The 19,986-nt window shown below is 35.7% G+C and overlaps 3 protein-coding genes and 1 non-coding gene across 4 annotated transcripts; 2 read left to right on the plus strand and 2 right to left on the minus strand.

Moving 5' to 3' along the window:
• The first annotated feature begins 1,011 nt into the window (after nucleotides 1–1,011).
• Nucleotides 1,012–1,793, plus strand: LOC117911158 (protein RADIALIS-like 3). Its single transcript, XM_034825377.1, has 2 exons — nucleotides 1,012–1,414; nucleotides 1,606–1,793. The coding sequence occupies exon 1, from the start codon at nucleotides 1,171–1,173 to the stop codon at nucleotides 1,396–1,398; it is 228 nt and encodes a 75-aa protein (XP_034681268.1). The 5' UTR covers nucleotides 1,012–1,170; the 3' UTR covers nucleotides 1,399–1,414; nucleotides 1,606–1,793.
• Nucleotides 1,794–11,504: 9,711 nt separating this feature from the next.
• LOC117911704 (protein RADIALIS-like 3) lies at nucleotides 11,505–12,960 on the plus strand. Its single transcript, XM_034826102.1, has 2 exons — nucleotides 11,505–11,987; nucleotides 12,738–12,960. Exons 1-2 carry the CDS (start codon nucleotides 11,725–11,727, stop codon nucleotides 12,763–12,765), a joined length of 291 nt encoding a protein of 96 aa, XP_034681993.1. The 5' UTR covers nucleotides 11,505–11,724; the 3' UTR covers nucleotides 12,766–12,960.
• Nucleotides 12,961–13,017: 57 nt separating this feature from the next.
• On the minus strand, nucleotides 13,018–13,088 carry TRNAG-CCC. The gene has a single exon. It is a non-coding gene; the product is annotated as a tRNA-Gly (tRNA).
• Nucleotides 13,089–16,445: 3,357 nt separating this feature from the next.
• Nucleotides 16,446–19,119, minus strand: LOC117909207 (DNA-3-methyladenine glycosylase 1-like). Its single transcript, XM_034823146.1, has 2 exons — nucleotides 18,139–19,119; nucleotides 16,446–17,066 (listed from the first exon to the last, which is right to left on the minus strand). The coding sequence occupies exon 1, from the start codon at nucleotides 19,004–19,006 to the stop codon at nucleotides 18,182–18,184; it is 825 nt and encodes a 274-aa protein (XP_034679037.1). The 5' UTR covers nucleotides 19,007–19,119; the 3' UTR covers nucleotides 16,446–17,066; nucleotides 18,139–18,181.
• Nucleotides 19,120–19,986: the final 867 nt, after the last annotated feature.

A 19,986-nucleotide genomic window follows, 5' to 3' on the forward strand; every position in this document is an offset into this window, starting at 1 on the left:
ATGTTTAGAGAGAGAAAGATATGGCAACAAGGGCATCCTAGAAAAGAAGTTGTTTTGACATAACATTTGCTTTAATGAGATGTGATTGAAAACTTCAAAATTATTCCACCAAATCCTTGGAAATCCTTTTATGGGATTCTTCCATTCTAAAAATGGTATCAACATTTAGAAAAAGTTAATTATTAAAATTTACTAATTAAAATTAATTTTGATTTTAAGTTGTAATTATAATTTATTTTATCAAACATATTTCATTTTATTAATGATTTTAACTGAATTTCCAAATTATATCAAATCGTTCATTTGATGACAACATCTCCCCTAACTCCCGAGATCAAGGTGATGGTGGCGCGTTGCGTCGGTTGACTTGCTTGGTGTGATCGGTGCAGGGTTCATTGTTTGTTTGAGAGGGCCGCAACGAGCCTTGGCCTGTGTGCTGTCAAGGTCATGCCACAGTTTCAGAAAACCACCCAACGGTAGATCAAAAGGAGAAGTTCTATAAATATCTGCTTTGTTCTCAGATATTTTTCCTCAAAACAAAGAAATCCAATCATGAGAAAAATAGATTCGCTTTTTTTTTCCTTTTTTTCTTTTTTTCTTTTTTTTTGGTTTAACCGTTTAAATCACAAGACAAGATTCCTTCTAACTATTGTTGATCCAAATCAGGTAGTGTCCAAGGTTGAGTATGATTACTACCTAGGGAAGACTACTTAACAAAAAGGTCCAACTCTGAGAGAGAGAGAGAGATGTGAGATCCTATTTTTATGTGGCTATTGAATTCAAGGGGGTATATTCTAATATCTAATCACACTAGCTCTGAGCTATCACTGTAAATCAAAGAGACCGATTACTCCCTTCTCTTGGTGTTGTTTATCCTGCTTTATCTTGTGGTTCCAGATGAGCCGGGTCATGCCTTACTCCATCTGTTGGCAAAAGATTTTCCAACTTGACTCCGACCCACCACTTTCAACACTCTATATAAGTAGCTGCCATGGCAGCAGTCTCCTGCACACAACATCCTTCCAACTCAGCTCCCTCTCTTCTTTCAAGTACCCTTCCTTTAGGCCTTTTTCTAACTTAGAAGATTGAAGCTCTATCTCCCAATTATTTCTAATCACCTTTTGTCATCTTTTAGACAGACTTGGTTTGTAATCTCCTCTGAAGTGACCTATGGCATCAACCTCTCTCAAGAGCTCTGGCTCATGGACCCCAAAGCAAAACAAACTGTTTGAAAAGGCTCTAGCCTTATATGACAGGGACACCCCCGACCGCTGGCAGAATGTGGCCAACGCTGTGGGTGGCAAATCTGCTGAGGAGGTGAAACAACACTATGAGATCCTTATTCGGGACCTCAAGCATATCGAGTCGGGCCGTGTTCCTATTCCCAACTACAAGTAGCGAAAAGCACCTGTTGGTGAGTTGTTATGTTCAGCATTACTATACTTTTTTTTTTTTTTCTATAATTTATTTTTGTTTTGCCCAAAAACCACTTACGAGGCAGAAAATCTACTTTGACCCAGAATTTTCAAGTCCTTTTTTTTGGGAGGGCATTTTGAGGGCTTTTCTGTATGCTAAAAATGCTCTATCTTTTATTTCTTTTTACAGGCTTCTGAAGTATCCTAAAGCTGCAATAAAGTCCAAGACTTGGCTCCTATTAAATTATATTTTTGTGGAGAAAAAAAAACAGAAAAAAAAAAAAAAAGTCTGACTCTCTCTGTCTGCTCTTGTATGCATGTAATCACTGTACCACCCTTATTTTAATGGAATATCTATTATCAAGAAGGTATTTTGTACTTGTCCAAAGCAAATACATCACTAATATTTCCTATGTAATCTTAATTGAATTATATTGTGAAGAATCATAGAGTAATGATAAGCTCCTGTTTCTCCCGGAATCAAGAAAAATGGAATATATATGTTTGATCATTGAGCTTGGAGTCTTGGACTACTAAGCTCCTATGACTGGGACAAATGGATTCCAGAGTAATGTCAATTTCATAGAAAACATAATGCCATATTCTGCATTCTGTACAATTGACAATTAGGATCAAAATGCAGATAATGATTCAAGCAGTGGCACTTGTAAGTGTGAGTCTTTTGGTTTAGCCATTGTTCCTCCAGAGCATGATTCCTCTGTGGGTCCTGCCCTCATCTCATGACTGGTCATTGATTCACTTTATCCCCACTAATACAGTATTGTGGCTCTGGACATTCTTACTCATTCTGATTTATGGTGTCAACTGAATATTCTCATTATATATATATGATTGTATGGACCTCCAAATCCTCCTGAGAGATATTCTCTGCCTGTTGGTCTGCAGGGTCCTGCATTATATTATAAAATGATCTTCTTAGATATGGACATATGCGGAATTCTGGGAGCAAGTGGAAATGAGTTGTGGTCCTACTGTACATGCCAGAGAATCCCAGATAAATTTAGCAGTACTTGTGGTTTTCTTCACTTGTCCTTGAAATAACCACATACTGCAGACAAATTAACCAGGAAGGATAAGAGTCTGGTCTAACTCTACTATGCCTTTTCCCTTGGTATTTTTTTAAAAAGGGGCTCCTCTTTTGTCAGCGCTTAGAACACACGGACAGAGGTTCATAGATGCTGACACATAGACCATTGTTTCTCTCTGTGCCTCTGTGTCTTGTGTGAGGCTTTTGAAGCATGGATTCAGGGTGTATGCTCTTGTAGCATTCACCACTGTGGGGTTCTTTTTCACTGCGTTATGAGTGCAATTATTAGAGGAGTAACATCGAGGTATAAAAGCTGGAAAACAAGTAGTGCAATGGAATCCTAAGAGCAAGAGGAGGAGATTGTTGGCAACTAAGAGGGCAGTGGCCACTAGGAAAGCAGCGCATGGAGGGTGTAGCAGCATAGGCTGTTGTAGCCCATGTGTCGTCCATGCCTACAGTGTGGCGGGGTGCGAGGCATTTTCCGCTTTCCTTTTCGAACACCTCTTACGAGTGATGACTCCTTTTAATTTTCTTGATTTTTTGTGACTTTTTCCCGATTTTTCTACAACCCCATAATATTTTTTAAATTAAAATTTGCTTTTTATGAAAAAAGTGAAAGACGTGCGGAGTCCATTCCTCTTTTGATCTTGCAATTGATGAGATTACCAATTTTCTCCCAAGATTTGGGTGTCAAATTAATAATGTCTAGATATAATAGTTTCAAAAAAAAAAATATTGTTATTGAACTAAATAAGAGGGGGAATTGGATAATAATAATAATTATGATATTTGATATTTGATATTTTAACATATGATATCTACTAGGTAAGTAGGAGGTTTTGAAACCCCAACCCAATTGATTATTAGAGTTGAGTAAGGGAATATCAGACACGACTCATGTATACAATTTATTATTTTGAAAAGCATACGTAACGATTTGATATATATGTATGTAGACTACCCTTTCAATAGGACCTCTTATTAGGTTGCATACGTTGACCTATAACTTTAACTCCTATAAGATGCACTTAAATCAAACTATGAAGCAATATTTTAGAATAATATCAACGATGATTCACATATTGAAAGCCACTAAAAATAATCTCATTGATGAACAATAGGTCCAACTAACATTCATTCCCTTCTTGACTCATAGGAACACATGGAGTTCAACATGAGACACAATGAGAACATTAAAATGTTTGATGAGTTATTGCATCATCTTGAACTCAAAACAAAGCGCTTGAAAACTACAAAAGCACATGTCAACCCTCTTCCCTCCCACGCTTTTGCAATAGAGGGAAGGTCAACATAAGGAACTTGGTCATAAGCACAAGAACTTCAAAAGAGCAGCTAAAAAGGGAAAAAATGAAGGACTTGAATCTAAAAAGGTTAAAAACATTGGTACAAGCAAAACAAACATGTTGGAAAGAAGAGCAAAGCTAACAAAGTATGTTTCACCTTTAGCAAGGAAGGACACTTCACTCATGATTACACTAAGTCAATAAAGTACTCTCTAACTTAAATTCTCTGTTTATGTTTCTAACCATGAAGAATGGTTGCTCATTATTTTCATGATTTGATTGTAAATTCAAAGGCAAATAAACATACAATGGAGGATCGAGTTTATAAGGTATTATCGAGTACTAAAAGGGATCAGAACATCTTCATGGGAAATAAAGCAAGTGTATCAATGTTGGGCATTGGTACCTACCAAATACACCTATGTCATGGTCATACTCTATTACTTCATGACATCATATTTACTTCTAATAACAATTGTTATTGGTTGTTACATTGCTTATACTAAGTTTTCACTTTATTTTTAATAAAATGATGTTAGGGGTTTTTTTAGAACAATTTTTTATGGTGGTGGCTCATTAGTTGATCATTTCATTGTTGTGGTTATTTATTCAAATAACAATAATTCTATTTCATTTATACTACTATAATAGATTATGTGAGATGACATGCTAGGCTTAGCCATATTCGAGCTAACTTGTTAAAATTGACTTATCTCTATGTGAGCATTGTCTGGTAAAAAAGTTAACAAGGAAACCTTTTAGAAAAGCTACCAAAGCTTTTTTTTTTTTTTTTTTTTTTTTTGCTTTTGTAGCTAGTACACTCTGCCATATCTAGCCTAATGAATGTGAGGGCAAGGCATGGTGCCTACGGGCTACTATTTCTTCATATTTATAGATGACTTCATATGCTATGTCTATTTGATATCATAAGTTAGAAGCATTGAATTACTTCAAGAGTTTTATGAATGTTGTAGAGAATCAAATAGAAAGAACTATTTAAAGATACACCATGGGCATAAGTATTTATTGGAGAGTTTGAAAGTCTTTGTAATGAAAAGGGAATCCAAAGATAGAAAACAGTTCTAAAGATTTCACAACAAAATGGTGTAGCAGAAAAAAGGAACCACACACTTTTGGATATGGTTTGATTGATGATGGCATAAGCCAAACCCCAATATCATTCTTAGGGGATGATTATTTAACTACACATCTTAGTCTTAGGTTCGCCATCGACAATCTTTGTTGTAACTAGGACATTGTAATACATTTGTAAGTAGGATTAGTTGAAGCATAATTTTTGGAATGTTTTTCTAAAGGGATCAAAGATACTTGTTAAGATGTTATTGAATGGCTTTTTAGGGATGAGTTATGCCGGTTTATGTGAGATTTGGTATAATTCTCTTGGTTTTCCTCTATGTTTTTAGTAATCTCATAATTCATTAGCCAGTATGAACCAAGATGCAAATGAATTGATGGAAGAATCGATTATCATTCTACTCACTTTGGTGAGTAGTAGATGATAGAGTTTGTGTCATTAAAGTTACCCAAAATAGGAAAACTCTTATAGGATAGACTCCTTCCTTTTTTTTTTTCATCCATGATTTTTTTAGCTTGTGCTTTGATTGACTAGAGGTAAGAGGTGGGAATTTGGGTACAATTATATTAAACCTTCTCCCTTTGTATTTATAAAAGAAGGGCTCTCTTTTCACTACACTTAGGACTTACAAAAAAACCTACTTACTATGGATGTAGAATATATGCTCTTATAGCATTCACCATTATAGGATTATTTTCCACTGCTTTGTGAAAGGATGTCATCAGAGGACTAAGATCGAGGTATGCTTAGATCCACATCTTGCATATTTGTTAGCAATGTTTTTATAGTAATATCTTTATTATTATTATTATTATTATTATTATTATGATTATTATTATTTTCAATAATGAAAAAGTGCTTTAAGCTACAATTTTTTATTTTCTGGGATTTGTTTGCATACCATTCATACCACAAAAATATATTTTTTAAAAAATATTTTTTTTCCAACATAAAGGAGTTTGATTGGATTGGGCTTATATAATTGGCAATAGTGTAATTGGAAGTGTCTATAGCTTGTTTACTTTTTATGGTTGATGTGGTTATTCCCCATGAAAAAGCAAGCAGTGATTCAAACTCCCAAAAAACTTTCCTGCCATTTTTTCCTCCAAGCTAGAATTTTATCTACTTAGTATTGATTCTGTAACAAACTCTTGAAAAGCCTAGATATGACAGAATAGAACTCTCCTGCCAAAAGTTTGTTCATGTTGTCTCATTTGAGTGAAAAATTGTTGCTTTACTGATCCTAAAAAATAATAATAATAAATCATATTCTGATTGTTTCCATTTCCTTCTCTTTCTCAGCAACCAAACATATTGGTTATTTCAAACTCTTTTGTTTTAGAGTAGCAAGATATAGCTCTTATTATATCCTGCACCCACCAGATTACAACGCTGGTTTGAACACGTGTAATTAAATCACAAGAAGGGTATGATGCTATAAAAAAAAATTGGATGAGCAGAAAGAACATAGCAAAAAATAATGAAGAATGGGAGGGAAGTGAGGATCTCAGAGCTGAGGAAAGCAGAGGCACACCTGCACTTGTTGGAAGTTGAAACACCTGATCTCATGCCTGAAAACCCCACATTTTCAGAGATTAGCAGGACTTTGATGGATACTCTACTTTCCCTCATGTACAAGTATGGAGATGAGTAGACTGTGGCCTGCATTAAGCTCTATGGTTACCTTTCCCAATAATGTTCAGGAAAGAGAATAAAGGAGCTTCTGGGACAAGGTGTCCCATAGAGTAGGTACCATGAGAAGACTCCAGGGCAGGTAATGATCTTTCTAATGTTCATTATAAACAAATCTCTTTGTAGTTTCATTCCCATTTGGGTTCTGTGGGCTTTTTTCCCTAGTTGGCTCTAACATTCCATAATGGGAAGTTATTCTAAGTATTATCCATAACTCTGATGCCCTCCTTTAGTATTGCCTAGATGGGCCCATCTACACATTTTGCAATTTTCTGAGAGGATTTATCAGAAATGGTGACTGATGGCTTGTTCTCTTGATCTTTGAAACCTTTTGATATTCTCCTTGGCAAAATATAGTTTTAAGTCCGGGAGCCAATATATGCATGTATTTGTATTTGCTCTATGTATGCTGCCACCAGGGCCCTTGGCAAGTGGGACTTCCAAAAGGCCCTTTCTGTTATCAAGTCCCTTGATAGCAAGGAGAATTTCCTTGAGATGCTTGGAACAGGGGCTAAGGAAGAGGCTCTGAGGGGCTAAATTTTCACTTCTCATCCCATGATCCTCTAATGAGGTCTCGGATATCCAGACTCATGGCTGCATCAGTAAAATGATGATCATGGAAGAGATCCCTGCAGACTCTTTCATTCTAGTTGACAGAGAAGCTGCCAATTCTTGCTGAGAGTAATGAACAGATATTAGAGTCCAATATGCCTGGTTTTGAGTTGGACACGAGTATTCCGCATGTGTGCCTTCTTTGGGTGGCCAGAGAAGTTTAGGTGTATGCCAAGCCTCAGGTGGCAGCTTTGTAAGAGACAAGGCTGGTTAATTTCAAAGAAAACAAGAGGACATTGTGCAATCTAGCAGCACTCCCTATTAAGATACTGCCTAAGGGACGAATCATACACAATTCTACCTGTTTTGTCTTCCTGCTGTGAACAGAAAGTTCTTTCTGTCAGATATCTGTTCCAATTTGTTGAGAACTGTTGGAGAGCATGATATAAATTATGGGTCTAAATTCTTTTACCTATGGGCTTGTGTGTCTCCATTGTATGGGACCATACATGAGGAAGTGCATTGAAGAGTATGATATAAGCTTTTAAGAAACAAATCCGTATACATCCTTTTTTTTTTTGTCTCTTTTTAAGCTATCAGTTATTTTGCATTTTCTGAAAATTAATTAAATTTTATGTGGAATAATTAAGTATAGAAAAAACTGAAACTGTTTTTAACTAGTTGACAGAGAAAATAAAAATCAAGAACAGAAGAACAGATTTTCCCAGAAGATCCAATTCAGACCACCTGTTACAATTTGGAATATCAAATAGACACTTATAGACATCTCTTAATCATCAGCCAGACAGCACAGAAGAATGTTAATAACAAATACAGCCTCAGAGTGAAAATATATAACCATTAAGACAAGCAACAAATGTATAAACTAGTGGGACACATAGTGAAGCAGCTACCCAAGAAAAAGGCTGTAAGCAAAAATTTCCATGAAGTTTCATAACATTGAAGGAAGAAAGTTGTAACATTCTGTTAAATTATTTGAGGTCTTTATTTTTGTCTCAAAATAGAATCGAACTCACAGTGATATGATTTAAAGTAGCCACCAATGACCACCTAACTGTGGAACCTTAAGCAGCTCTTTGGCTGCCATATCCTTTATCTCCTTAAATGTTCTTGTTCTTTTTCTTGTTCTCCCATTGCCTTTTTTTGGCCTGAGAATGCACAACTTGCATATTGACCAATATCTAACACTGATCGGGTGAGAGCTTGTATGATTCCCAATGGTTGGTACTCAAACCTCATACGTCGATCAGCTTATCGCCAAACATGTTGTTGCCAAAAGACGCAGCCTCCATTCAGCATGTTCTCTCCACTTAGAAAGCTTTTCTGTCTATGCAAATTGTACCCTTTAATCAGAGATTCCCTCAAAATATAGATCTGAGGATTTCAGATTTCCCCAAGTGATGATTGGATGGCCCAGAACAAAGGCCCATGGTGCAGAGGAAGCCATCAAAGCCTCTGGAGTTTGATCATAGGAAAACAACCCAAGTGATCCAAAGTCTGTGATGGAACTCCAACTTGTTAGGAAGGACCATTAACAGTAGGGAAATACTCTCTGAAAGGGAATAAGTTAGGCCATGGTCACAACTTTTCATAGGGTAGGCATTACCTGACAAAACAAAATATCAATGAATGATGATCAAAGGACCACCTTTCGGAAGACGTTACAACCGAATTTGCATCAATCCCGCATCAAATTATCAATCAGCAGTTCAATACCCTAAGGATAGTGCTATAAATACCTCTGGCAACTTGGTTATTGGGGGGCAACCTTTTTAGACTTTTTCCAAACTACTTGATCTTTGAATGATATTGTATGCAGCAATTGACAATAATAGCCTTCTTCATTGACATTGATGGGCAAATGATCACCACAGACACAGTGAAAATGACTAGCTAGGCTCCTTGTTTGTCTTCTTCCCTTTTCATTGGCCCCTCAATTTATTCCAATCATCTAATCTGGATCATTCCAAAAGACTAGGCCCCGAATTTGTTCTTCCCTTCTCATAGGTCCTTGATTTCCTCTAATCATCTAAAGTGCATCACTCCAAACCATTAAGTCCTACTTAAGGCATCCTCTGCATATGAATGTGCTTCTGTTATATAATAATCCCTTGTGGGGCCTAAGGGAATTTTCTTGTTTCAGTGGAAGAAAATAAAAATGGAAAGAAAGTACCCATTGATAGCTATTAGTTGCACCTTACTACCCAATGAGACTACAAACCAACAACTTCCCCAGAAAATCTACAGCAGTGATCATCATCTTCTCCAAAGTTTTCCTGGAAAAAGTGGAAAAGATCATGCCAAAAAGTAGTAGGAATTAGTCAAGAATGCATTCCAGGAAGTACACGAAAAATTGATGTAACAAGCCCCCAGATAAAAATCATTTTCCACCATCCATTAAGATCAAACTTTCTCCCCGCTTGCCTAGACAACCCTGACTGACACTTGAAACTAAAAATAAACAGCATTACATGCATGTCTGGATGATTCCATTTCCTCCTCAGACATATCCACCTTATACAAACCATCAAGAAACGAGGCCGCCCGCTGTATCTTACTAAGGTTCCTGTCATGAAGTCTCTTTTTCAATTCACGGGAGGTTACTGGACCACTGAATTCTTATTCTATATTTCTTTAAAAGATGAACCCAGCCGACCTTTGTACGGCGCATCTACATCACTATATTTGAAATTTCCAGTTTGCCACAAATTATCTAGGATAGCCATACCGTTTCTTTTTACATTTTCTGAGGCAAAAATTTCTCCTCTAGGCCATTTTTCATTTGATTGTTTTTGTGTTTTGATGATCTCATAGAAGTTTCATGTCACAAGATCCAACTAACAGACACTAACCATGCTTCTGAGGGAGATTTAGACCTGCCTCTCAAGATTTATCAGTAAACAAAAATAATTCAAGATCACACCTTCAGGGATTTAACATAGGTCTCAAGAGATTGCCAAGAATGAAAATCATGATGTCAATACAATTTCCCAAAGAAAAACAGCAAGATTGTTCATAACAGACACAGAACCAAAGCCTATCCAACTTGATAGAAGACCCCAGCTCATATGTTGACCATGCAGATTCAGCCATAAGAAAATGTATTATAGTTTGATCATGATGGAATTTCAGGTAGCCAGCTAGAAGCCTAGAACCTTTTGGAATATTGTTCAGAACAAAGAAACGAAACTCAAATTCCAAAGACCTGAGACGAATAAAACTGCAGGCAACCCCCTGTATTCCTTCTTGGCTGTATCCTCACAGTCCACTGAAGATGTCAGTCACCACCACCACCACCACCTTATCAGAGTTTATGCTTCCGTGTGAGGCTAAGGGTTAGAGTATGACACGTAAAAGATAGAAGATAGCATGAGAGGCAGGGGAAGAGGATCATACTTAGTCCATGCCAGACATTGCTGACATTGCAGAGAAGAAAAAAGGGAAACAGGAATAATTTGATTATTATCAGTACCATTTCTTCAAAACCCACCCAACGATAGATCAAAGAAAGAAATCAAAGTCATTCCAATACATGAAATTGACTGGGGAATTCATACATTCCTGGTTTTTTTGAAGGTTTATTGTTAGCAGTCACGAGGCTAAATATACAAACACCATAATATTGGGTAGAGGATCGGCTTTTATAACATTTGCTCCTAACTAAGTAGATATTGTCCGTTTTTTGTCCAAACACCCTCACAGCTTTACAACAGTAGTATAGATAGGAATTTTTTATCCTATCTCAAGTGGAATATCACATCTTATATACGCCAAACACTTACACCTTTAAATTTATTTTCAAAATCTTAAAAACAAAGAAAACCAACCATGATCACTCATTCAACCCAGAGAAAATGGGAATTTTTTAGGAGGGGGGAAAAAAGAAAGATAGAAAAGTTGTGGAAAACTGCTTATGAGTGTTTCTCATTTAATTTTCAAGCAAAGTTTCTCTTTTTCATTCACTTTGACAATAAAAGGTGATCATTAGATCATAGAACAGGAATCTTTGTAAACTGCTGTCATCTCAATAACAGGTAGACTCTGCAAAGATTAAATCATCAGCACTTTGGGAAATAAGTTTCACAAAAAGGTCCAACAGAGAGATGTCAGACCCTGTTTCTATATGGATAGAGGAAGGAAGATGATTTCAATTTTTAAGCATTGAATTCAATGGGTAATTCTAGCATCCAATCAATCCCACCGCCTCTTAGATATTATATCATAAACGAAAGAAAAATGAAGAAACCCTTCCTTTGATATTGATTCTTTTCTCCCCTTACCGTTATTTGTTCTGCTTCATCTTGTGGCTCCAGTAGAGATAAGTCACACGCTTAAGCTTACCTTTTTGGCAATAGATTCCCCAACTTGGCTCCAGCCATCCACCTTATCCTCTATATATAAGAAACACCGATTGCAATAATATTCAACTTAGTCTACTCTCTTGACTAGAAGTAACTCCTTTTCAAGTTTTCAACTACTCTGTCCCTTTTCCTCTTTTCTTCTCAGGCTGGCCTTTTCTAGTTGTGAATAGAATCTCGATCTCCTCTCTCTTATTTTCTTCAGTCTGTGTTTTTTTTATCTTCTCTAAATTGGCTTATGGCATCAGGGTCTCGCATGGGCTCTGGCTTATGGACTTCAAAGCAAAACAAACTGTTTGAAAAGGCTCTAGCCTTGTATGACAAGGACACCCCAGACCGTTGGCAGAATGTAGCCAAGGCTGTGGGTGGGAAGTCTGCTGAGGAAGTGAAGAGACACTATGAGATCCTCATTGAGGATCTCAAACATATCGAATCGGGCCATGTTCCGATTCCTAATTACAAGTCCACTGGAAGCAACAGCATTGGTGATCAAGAACAGAGGTATTACTTTTACAACATAACTCTGTTTTTCCCTTGTACATGTCATGCATGCACCATTCTGTTCAAAGTTTTCCAACTTTTGGAAAAATTGATGATTTTGGAAGTGAAATCGCTTAATACAACTTTATAGAAATGCCTATAAAATTAAGAGTTCAGCCACAGTATAGGAAGCATGGTATGATCCATGAGGATTAAACTAAATCTGCAGAAGTTTTTTTAAGACTTAAACATGATCTTGTCCATGTGTTGCTGCAGGCCAAACACACCCTTAAATGTAGATAAAGAATGTATTAAATTCTCTTGGAGCTTCTTATCCTGTCCCTAATCCAAATGGAAACCCACATGAGATCTAATCCTACTGGGTGTGGATCACATGCAAGCAGTCTAGCATCAACCACTCCCATAAAAATACAATGTAAAAGTCTTAAGAGTCCCAACCAAGATTCCCTAGTATATACCCAACTCATTATCTCCACTTGATATTCTTCAGAGCTCTTCTGGCACTGTCATGAAAGTTCTAGACTTCAAACTTCAAATCCCCATTGTTTGGACCCCCCATCTGAACTGATATAAAATGACAATATCAAAAACTAATACTTTACTTAATTTTGTGATGTGATATTGAGTTAAGTGGAAGGGAAGAGTTGATATATAGAGCGAGAGAGAAGTATATATAGTGGTGGACAGTGGGTAGACAGAGTTTGTCTTGTTCATATGCTAAAATTGGTCTCTCTTTTGATATCTTTACAGGCTGCTGAAGTGTATAAAGCTGCAATAAAGGTCCAAGACTAAGCATGACCAACTTATATAGTTATATCTTTGAGAAAAGCAGATGCAGACTTATCCAGAAGAAATTTTCTCTTTCTCTCTCTCTCTCTCTCTTTGCCTTGTATCCCCTCTAATGCCTGTAATTTAATTCATCCAGCACGCTTGCTTTAATGGAGAATCTATCATCATTAGCATATTTCTACTAGCTCACCATTTTTACCAATGGGTGCTTCCAGGGAAAAAAGATAGAAAATTAAAATAATGCGCATCCAGGGAATCGAACCCTGGTCAGTACCGTGGGAGGGTACTATGATACCACTACACCAGATGCGCTACGGTTAACTTGTTTGATTTCAAAAAATAAAAACAAAAAACAAATCGAAGATAATGAATTTGGGCAAGTGCAAAAGGGAGATGAGGGGCTGTGGGGGGCGGACTTGCAGAGTGAGGCGAAGGTCCTCCCAATTTCCCAAGCACCAAAGACCCTGTTCTGAATCTGCGAATTTGGTGGGCCAAATTTCTTTTGAGCACCAATTGCTCAAACATGCAGGTCCTCTTAACAAACAGCTTAAAAACAGTTTGTTTTGGTTATTTACAACATAAAATAGTTTTTTAATTTAAAAAACATGTTTGATAACTTCTCACCAAAAACTGCTCTTTGAGAATTTCTTCCAAAAATTTGTCATTTTTAAGAACAAATCTTAGGTATTTTTTATCAATTTTTGTAAAGTATTTAGAGCAATAATTAAAAATATAAAAAAAAAATTGAAAACTTTTGTAATTATATCGCAACTTAATCCAGATAAAATAATAAAACTATTTTTCATATTTAAGTTCTCAAATAATTTTTTTTTACCTAAAAGTAATTAAGAAAATTTTCAAAAATTATTTTCAAAAATTATTTTTTAAAATATTCCGAAGCACAAATTTTGACAATTTAATTTGTAACTTGGCCTCCATTTAGGAAAAAAATATGTGATGAATTAGCATATGATTATAATTATTAAGTTGATTCAGTAAATGAATGTTTTAATTAAACAAATGTTATTTGTAGGATTTTATTTGTTAAATATAGAAATGAATGTAAAGTTTGCATGACAATTATTAGTTTTATCCCTTGATTTTAATATACTTTACTTATTTATATATATATATTTAGGTCATCCATTTTTATCTTGGGTTTAGAAATCTAATAATTAATTCATCCTTAAACACATGTATCAAACTTAAATTAATAGGAGATTTAGCTACTTGTTTGTGGGGCTCAACCTAACTTGCTTGTCCTCCTGCTAAACCCAATGAACTTGAATATACATTTCTTAATCCAAGTCTAGTCTTATTTTAATCTCAGTTTAGAAAAATAGGCTTAAATTGGATACCTATAATTGAACATAGGGATTGGAGAAACAAGCTCTATACTTAGATTGAACGCAAGTTGACAACCAATCCAACCTAACATGCTCGAGTTACACCCCTAGTCTACAAGGGCCATGGCCAGCTAAACCAAATCAACTCAATTGTTTCCGATATCTTCGAAGTCTTTGGTAAATCAATTTAATAACATAAAGTTAATTTAAGTAATCAATTAAATTACGTATATTATAAAATAATTTAATGATATAACTTAAAGTCTTTAGTCTCATTTATTTTAGTTCCATGACCTCCTAATCTTTTTTGTTTCTTTACGACCCCGGTGACTCAACCTTCTTTACCTTAATGAAACTTTATGAAGATAAATATATCATTTTGATAATTTAAAATATATTTTAAATTAATTTTATCAAACAACTTGAATACTTAAAATAAAAACTAAATAATAAATTTTAAATTAACAACTTAAATATAATTTAACTTAAAATTAACTTAAATTGTTAAATAATAAATATTAAATTTTATCAAATAACCCCTAACACTACACTTTCCTTTTTAACTTCTCTTTAGAAAAACTCACATGACATCCTAATCTATTTGGAAAACTAAACATTTTGTACCCGATACATACTGAAACACTGCCTATAATCTTTTACCAAGCATATATACAACTTTCCATATCCCTCTTAGAGTGCGTTTAGAAGTGATTCTAAAAAACGTTTTTAGCATTTTTAACACTTAAATGATAAATTTTTTCAAGTATTAGAGATATTAAAAACGATTCCTAAAATCACCATCAAACAGTCTCTTAATCTCTAAACTTTAAGATTCTATTATTCCGATTATTTATCAACTCCCTCTCTTGTTATACTAGAAGACAAACGGATTTTAGAATTCGTTTGAGAATAGTTTTAAAAAGTACTTTTAATATGAAAAGTATTTTTAAGAAAAATAAGATGTTTAATAAAATCCAGAAAATATTTTTAAAAAATTGAAAAATCACTTGTAGTAAACCCCAAAAGAACATTTTTAAAGAAAATACTTGCATATAAAAACGCTAAAAATCACAATCTTAAACTCAAACTCAGAGTCAGATTTGCAAGTGGAGCATTAATTGTCAATCACTTGAGGATGGTTTGGACACAAGATACAAAACGAATTGCATTGTTTGGTGTGTAATAAATGTATCCAGAGATGAGTTGTAATAGTCAAAAGGAGAAAAGAGCCGTTAGGCAGCAAACTCTACCTATCAGTCGAACCTATTAACTAGCCATTGGCAATAAACTAATAAGTTGACTGATCAACTGGTTCCAGAAAAGCCTAACCTGAATGCCAGACACATGCAAGCCAGAAAACCAGTTGGCACGGAAAGCCGCTCAAGGCTCAAGCAATCCACAATAGGGTCGACTTGTCGGTCTAAGACATTGTATATTTTGCAGTTGTAAGATAAAAACAGCACCGAAATTTTTGCCAAGTATTCAAGGAGTTTTAACATTATTATTTCGAGAAGTTTCTCCAGCTTCCTGCATCTGATGAAAATGAATCAAAAACTTTCAACAAACTTCACTTTGCTTGGGTATTTTTAAAAGAACATGAAAGTGAGGTCTTTGAAAGCCTAAGATCCAAGTTTAGGTCAATAACATAATCTCATTCATGCACAAGTATACTAGCTTACAGCCTAAATTCTAAGACATTAAAAGTAATACCATCACCTCAAGTTTCAATTTTGGGCCTTCAAGTTTTAAAACATCTTCATGAGAACTTGCCCTCTTCCGTTGGATTTCACTCATCACACTGGAGCTGACAAATATTCAATCCAAAACCATTGCTATTATCAAGATTTAGTCTATGAAAGCTTGGGCTAACAACCATCAAGTCACAGCTTCCATAGCTCAAGCATAGGCTCATATGCCTCAAGTCTCTAAACTCAACCATTTGTCACAAGGCTGAAGCACAAAAGGAGTGCAGGCCCAATATAACTACTAAGAGGGAAAATTTTGTGAGAAGTGTCTCAAATCTGAGGAACATACCATTCAATGTTTTTTTCTTTTCTTTTCCTCTCTTCTATAGGTAATGTTCTCTTTTCCACAAGAACATGGATCGAACCCAAACATCACCTTTCCCCACCCCAACCTCTTGCCACTTGAGTCAAGCATTTATATCAATCAATTGCAATCAGTCCTCATAAAATGAATTAAGAGACATAAAGCAATCCCATATGAGGACACCGACAGTGTTTTTTGTCTTCCACATAGTAAGTATATGAAAATCATGATAATTCAAAGTTACTCAATAAGATTTGGCTGACAACCAAGAATGAATAGATTCTCCCTCAACACATGTCCATAAATATAAAAGCCCCTAAAAAAACTAGGGGGTCTTTCCAAAAGATTGAAGATTGAAACATTTTCTACAAAGAATAGGAGCTCCAGCCGAATCAATCCTTCAAAAAGGAGTTTTCCCCCAAATTGTATGATTTTGAAAATTTTGTGCATGATACAAATCCTTCATCGACCAAGGATTCGGCCACAATAGTTTCAAAAATCATTCTTTTGTAAAACAACACAAAATGTGCAAGCCAAACCCAATTTCAGGTTTTAATAAAGAGCTAAACCTGCAGAGATTCAGTTTCAAAATAAACTCATACCACATTTAGAAAATATGGTTTCAGTTCTTTAAAAATATAAACCTAAAAAAGCATTGAAAAAATGAGGTTTTATTTGCACTTTAAAGTAAGGTATTTCGTGACAGAAAAGTCCACCACTAAGCGTAGAATAATGTGGCATTAAAGGCCACTAAAAATTCTATTGTGTTTATTTATACTTTCAGTGGCCGGAGAAATTCCCTTTCCCTTTTTGGTTCTTCTTTTAGCCAGAAAGTATTCTCTAAATATGGTTTCCAATTCAATCACAGGCATAAAAATGTCTTTCTGACCCCACCCTGCAAAACAAGTCCGCGAGATTAGTAATAGATGAGGAATTTGTATGGTTTTTCATATCAATGTTACCTTTTATTTTTCAAAACCATATGGTTTTGAAAATAAACTCTTCAAAAAGAGAAAGGACTAAACATGTAAGTGTAGTCAGAACCTGCATCCTGTAATAGTCCTACTCCAAGATCCACAAATTCAACTTCAACCACATACACTCTGCCCTAACAATTCTTGTCCACTGACAGAGATAGTGATACAGGCCCTCAAAAGATGCTCAAATAACAAATCTTTCCAAGAAAAGGGCTACATTCAAAGAACCGACTGTTTAGCTAGCTTCATTTAGTCTCATTGGCAAATCTTGACCCTATTTACCACACTCTATTCGAAGAGACAACCCCAAAATACTCAAATTACCATCCCAACATAATTCCAATTCCTTGTCTTCAATGCAATATGACCGATTACATTAAACCATGTATCACCATTGGAATTGAATTATTGGGTAAGCAAATGAAATCAATGAGCAAAAGTAGGGATAGTATTGTTTTTGAGAGAACTTTAGTCTAACATGAAATGATCAAAGCATGTGTGAAAAGAACCAAAAAAAATGAAAAACAACTACTTCTAAATGTGGTAAATCATCAACAACAATTAAAATAACATAAATAAATAACAAAAGGAAAGAAGAACGATAAAGATGTAGGTTAGTAACTCCTCTTTGATGGGGTAGAGAATGGAGAGGGAAGTGAAATGGACGGGTTTGTATTACCATTTTTGCTTTAGTAAGTTTGTGAAAGGATAGAGAAGGGTAATCTGTCTTGTTATCCTGCTTGTGAACAATATGAGATTTGGTCTGAAAAGCTTCCCATTCATCAACATAGCAAGTACAATTATACCTATACATCATTGGTAACATTGTGGTTAAATTACCCTAATCTAGAAGCAGCATTAGCAAGTTTCGGATTGAAGAAAGCTAAAGGCCTAATACACTGAAACATTCAGCATTATACAGGGAAGCATAAAACACCAACACTAAGAATAATCAAGAGGAACCATAAAGTCCACAAGAATATCAATTACCCGGAATTCACGAAGCCAATTTTCGCAATTTCCAGCCACACCCTCAAGTTGTTGCAGGTCCCTTACGCGATCCAGCACCAGTTTCTCCGGATTCAGCCTTGCCCTGAACTCCATTGGCCTCACTTAGTCTCCATATATACCAAGAAGCAACAGACCTATAAGGCCTCCACCGCTCGCAGAGCTTCTCCATCTGCGAAGGCCGCGGCAATTCTTCAAGACCGTAGAGCATTTGAACCCCTTTTCGGAGATTAGCGTCGCCCACCGGAAGCACATCGGGGCGGTGAAGAGCGAAGATCATGAACAAGTGTACGGACAACACGCCAAAACCCTTCACCATCGCTATCAATGAAACCAAAGCCCTATCTTCCATCTTCAAAATCTTCGAATCCGATAAAATTCCGGTCCGATACTTGTTCGCAAGGTCGTGCAAGAAGCTCACTTTCCGAGCCGAAACCCCAATTTGGAGAAGCTGCGGAGGGGTCAGCGCCAGAACCGAGATTGGACAAACCCTAGTCTCCCCGCCGCAGAGCGACACAAAGCGGTTGTAAATGGTGGTGCCGGCCTTGTGCGTAATTTGCTGGTATAAAATGCTCTTCGCTAAAGCCAGAAACGGAGTGTCCGAATTCTCGAATTTCGGTGGCTCATACGCATCAATCACCGGAGCAAGAACCGGGTCGGATCTTCTCAGGTGGCGGAGAGCGGCAGCGACAACATCATCAGAAGACAACAGTCTCGTAATTGGCAGAAAAATGGCCGTCCGTGGAGAAGAGTGAGAGGACATCTTCCGAGACTTCGCCGGCGATGGATTCTCGGGTAAAGAAGAGGGTGGCTGAGTAGTTTGGGTTTGGGTTTGGGTTTGCTCACCCATCAGAGAGCCTGAAACTGAGACTGAGTCTGAGTTGAGAGAGAAATCAGACCCATCTCTCTCTCTCTCTAACAACTGGTTCGCGATGGTGGCACGGGCTAGTCACTCCTCAGTCCTCACTAGTCAGTGTCTCCGTGGAAAGTACACCGACCCACCAAATGCGTCCAATCAAGTCGCCGGAAAATTCATGGCCACCAATGGTGGGCTGACATGTGGCTGCTGGTCCGTCAGTTCAGTTGCGTGCTGTTCCGTAACCTCGGCCACGTGGCTAAAAGTTTTTACTAGGCCTAGGTCATTAGACTCTTTACCCCTTTACTTTAGTTGATGCTTCTATCATCCACGTGTTAGTGAAAAGTATTTTTATAATTTATTATATAATTTTTCAGTTTAAAATTATTCTTAAAAATAATTTTTTAAATTTAATCAAAATAATTTTTAATTAACCTTGAATTTTAATAAAATGGTTTACCATCTCCTGAAAACAACATTCATGTTATTAATAAAAAAATATTAAGAAATTATTTGACAATTATTTTTAAGAATAATTCTAAAAAATGATTTTTAAAAAAATTATTATCTGATTTTTATAAAATAAAAGTTTATTTTATTTAAAAACTTAAAATATTCTTAATATATTTTTAATATTTTTCAATATATTTTAAAAATAACTTTTATATCTAATATTTTATTTTTTTATAATCATTTTAGATATTTATATAATTATTTTTTTAAACAATTCTAAAAAAACAAATGAAAAGAAGTAAAACTATTTTATAAAAACACCTTATTTTTTGTTCTTTATTATAAAAAAGAAACAGAGTAGAAGAAGAAAAGAAATAGAGTAAAGAAGAGAAGAAACAGAATGTTGTGTATCTTTCTCATTCATTATTAGAAATATGAGTAAGAAAGCTCTAGATATAGGAGGCTGGAAACAAATAATGGTATAACTGATCCGAAAATAATCTGTAACTAATTTCAGCTAA

The sequence above is a fragment of the Vitis riparia genome, chromosome 3 (assembly GCF_004353265.1).
Source record: "Vitis riparia cultivar Riparia Gloire de Montpellier isolate 1030 chromosome 3, EGFV_Vit.rip_1.0, whole genome shotgun sequence".
NCBI lineage: Eukaryota > Viridiplantae > Streptophyta > Magnoliopsida > Vitales > Vitaceae > Vitis > Vitis riparia.

Excerpts from the sequence above, each read along its gene's own strand:
- LOC117909207 (XM_034823146.1), bottom strand. The coding sequence starts at position 19,006 with ATGGGTGAGCAAACCCAAACCCAAACCCAAACTACTCAGCCACCCTCT.
- LOC117911158 (XM_034825377.1), top strand. The coding sequence starts at position 1,171 with ATGGCATCAACCTCTCTCAAGAGCTCTGGCTCATGGACCCCAAAGCAA.
- LOC117911704 (XM_034826102.1), top strand. The coding sequence starts at position 11,725 with ATGGCATCAGGGTCTCGCATGGGCTCTGGCTTATGGACTTCAAAGCAA. Across the intron at positions 11,988-12,737 it reads ATTGGTGATCAAGAACAGAG|GCTGCTGAAGTGTATAAAGC; the intron begins GTATTACTTTTA and ends ATATCTTTACAG.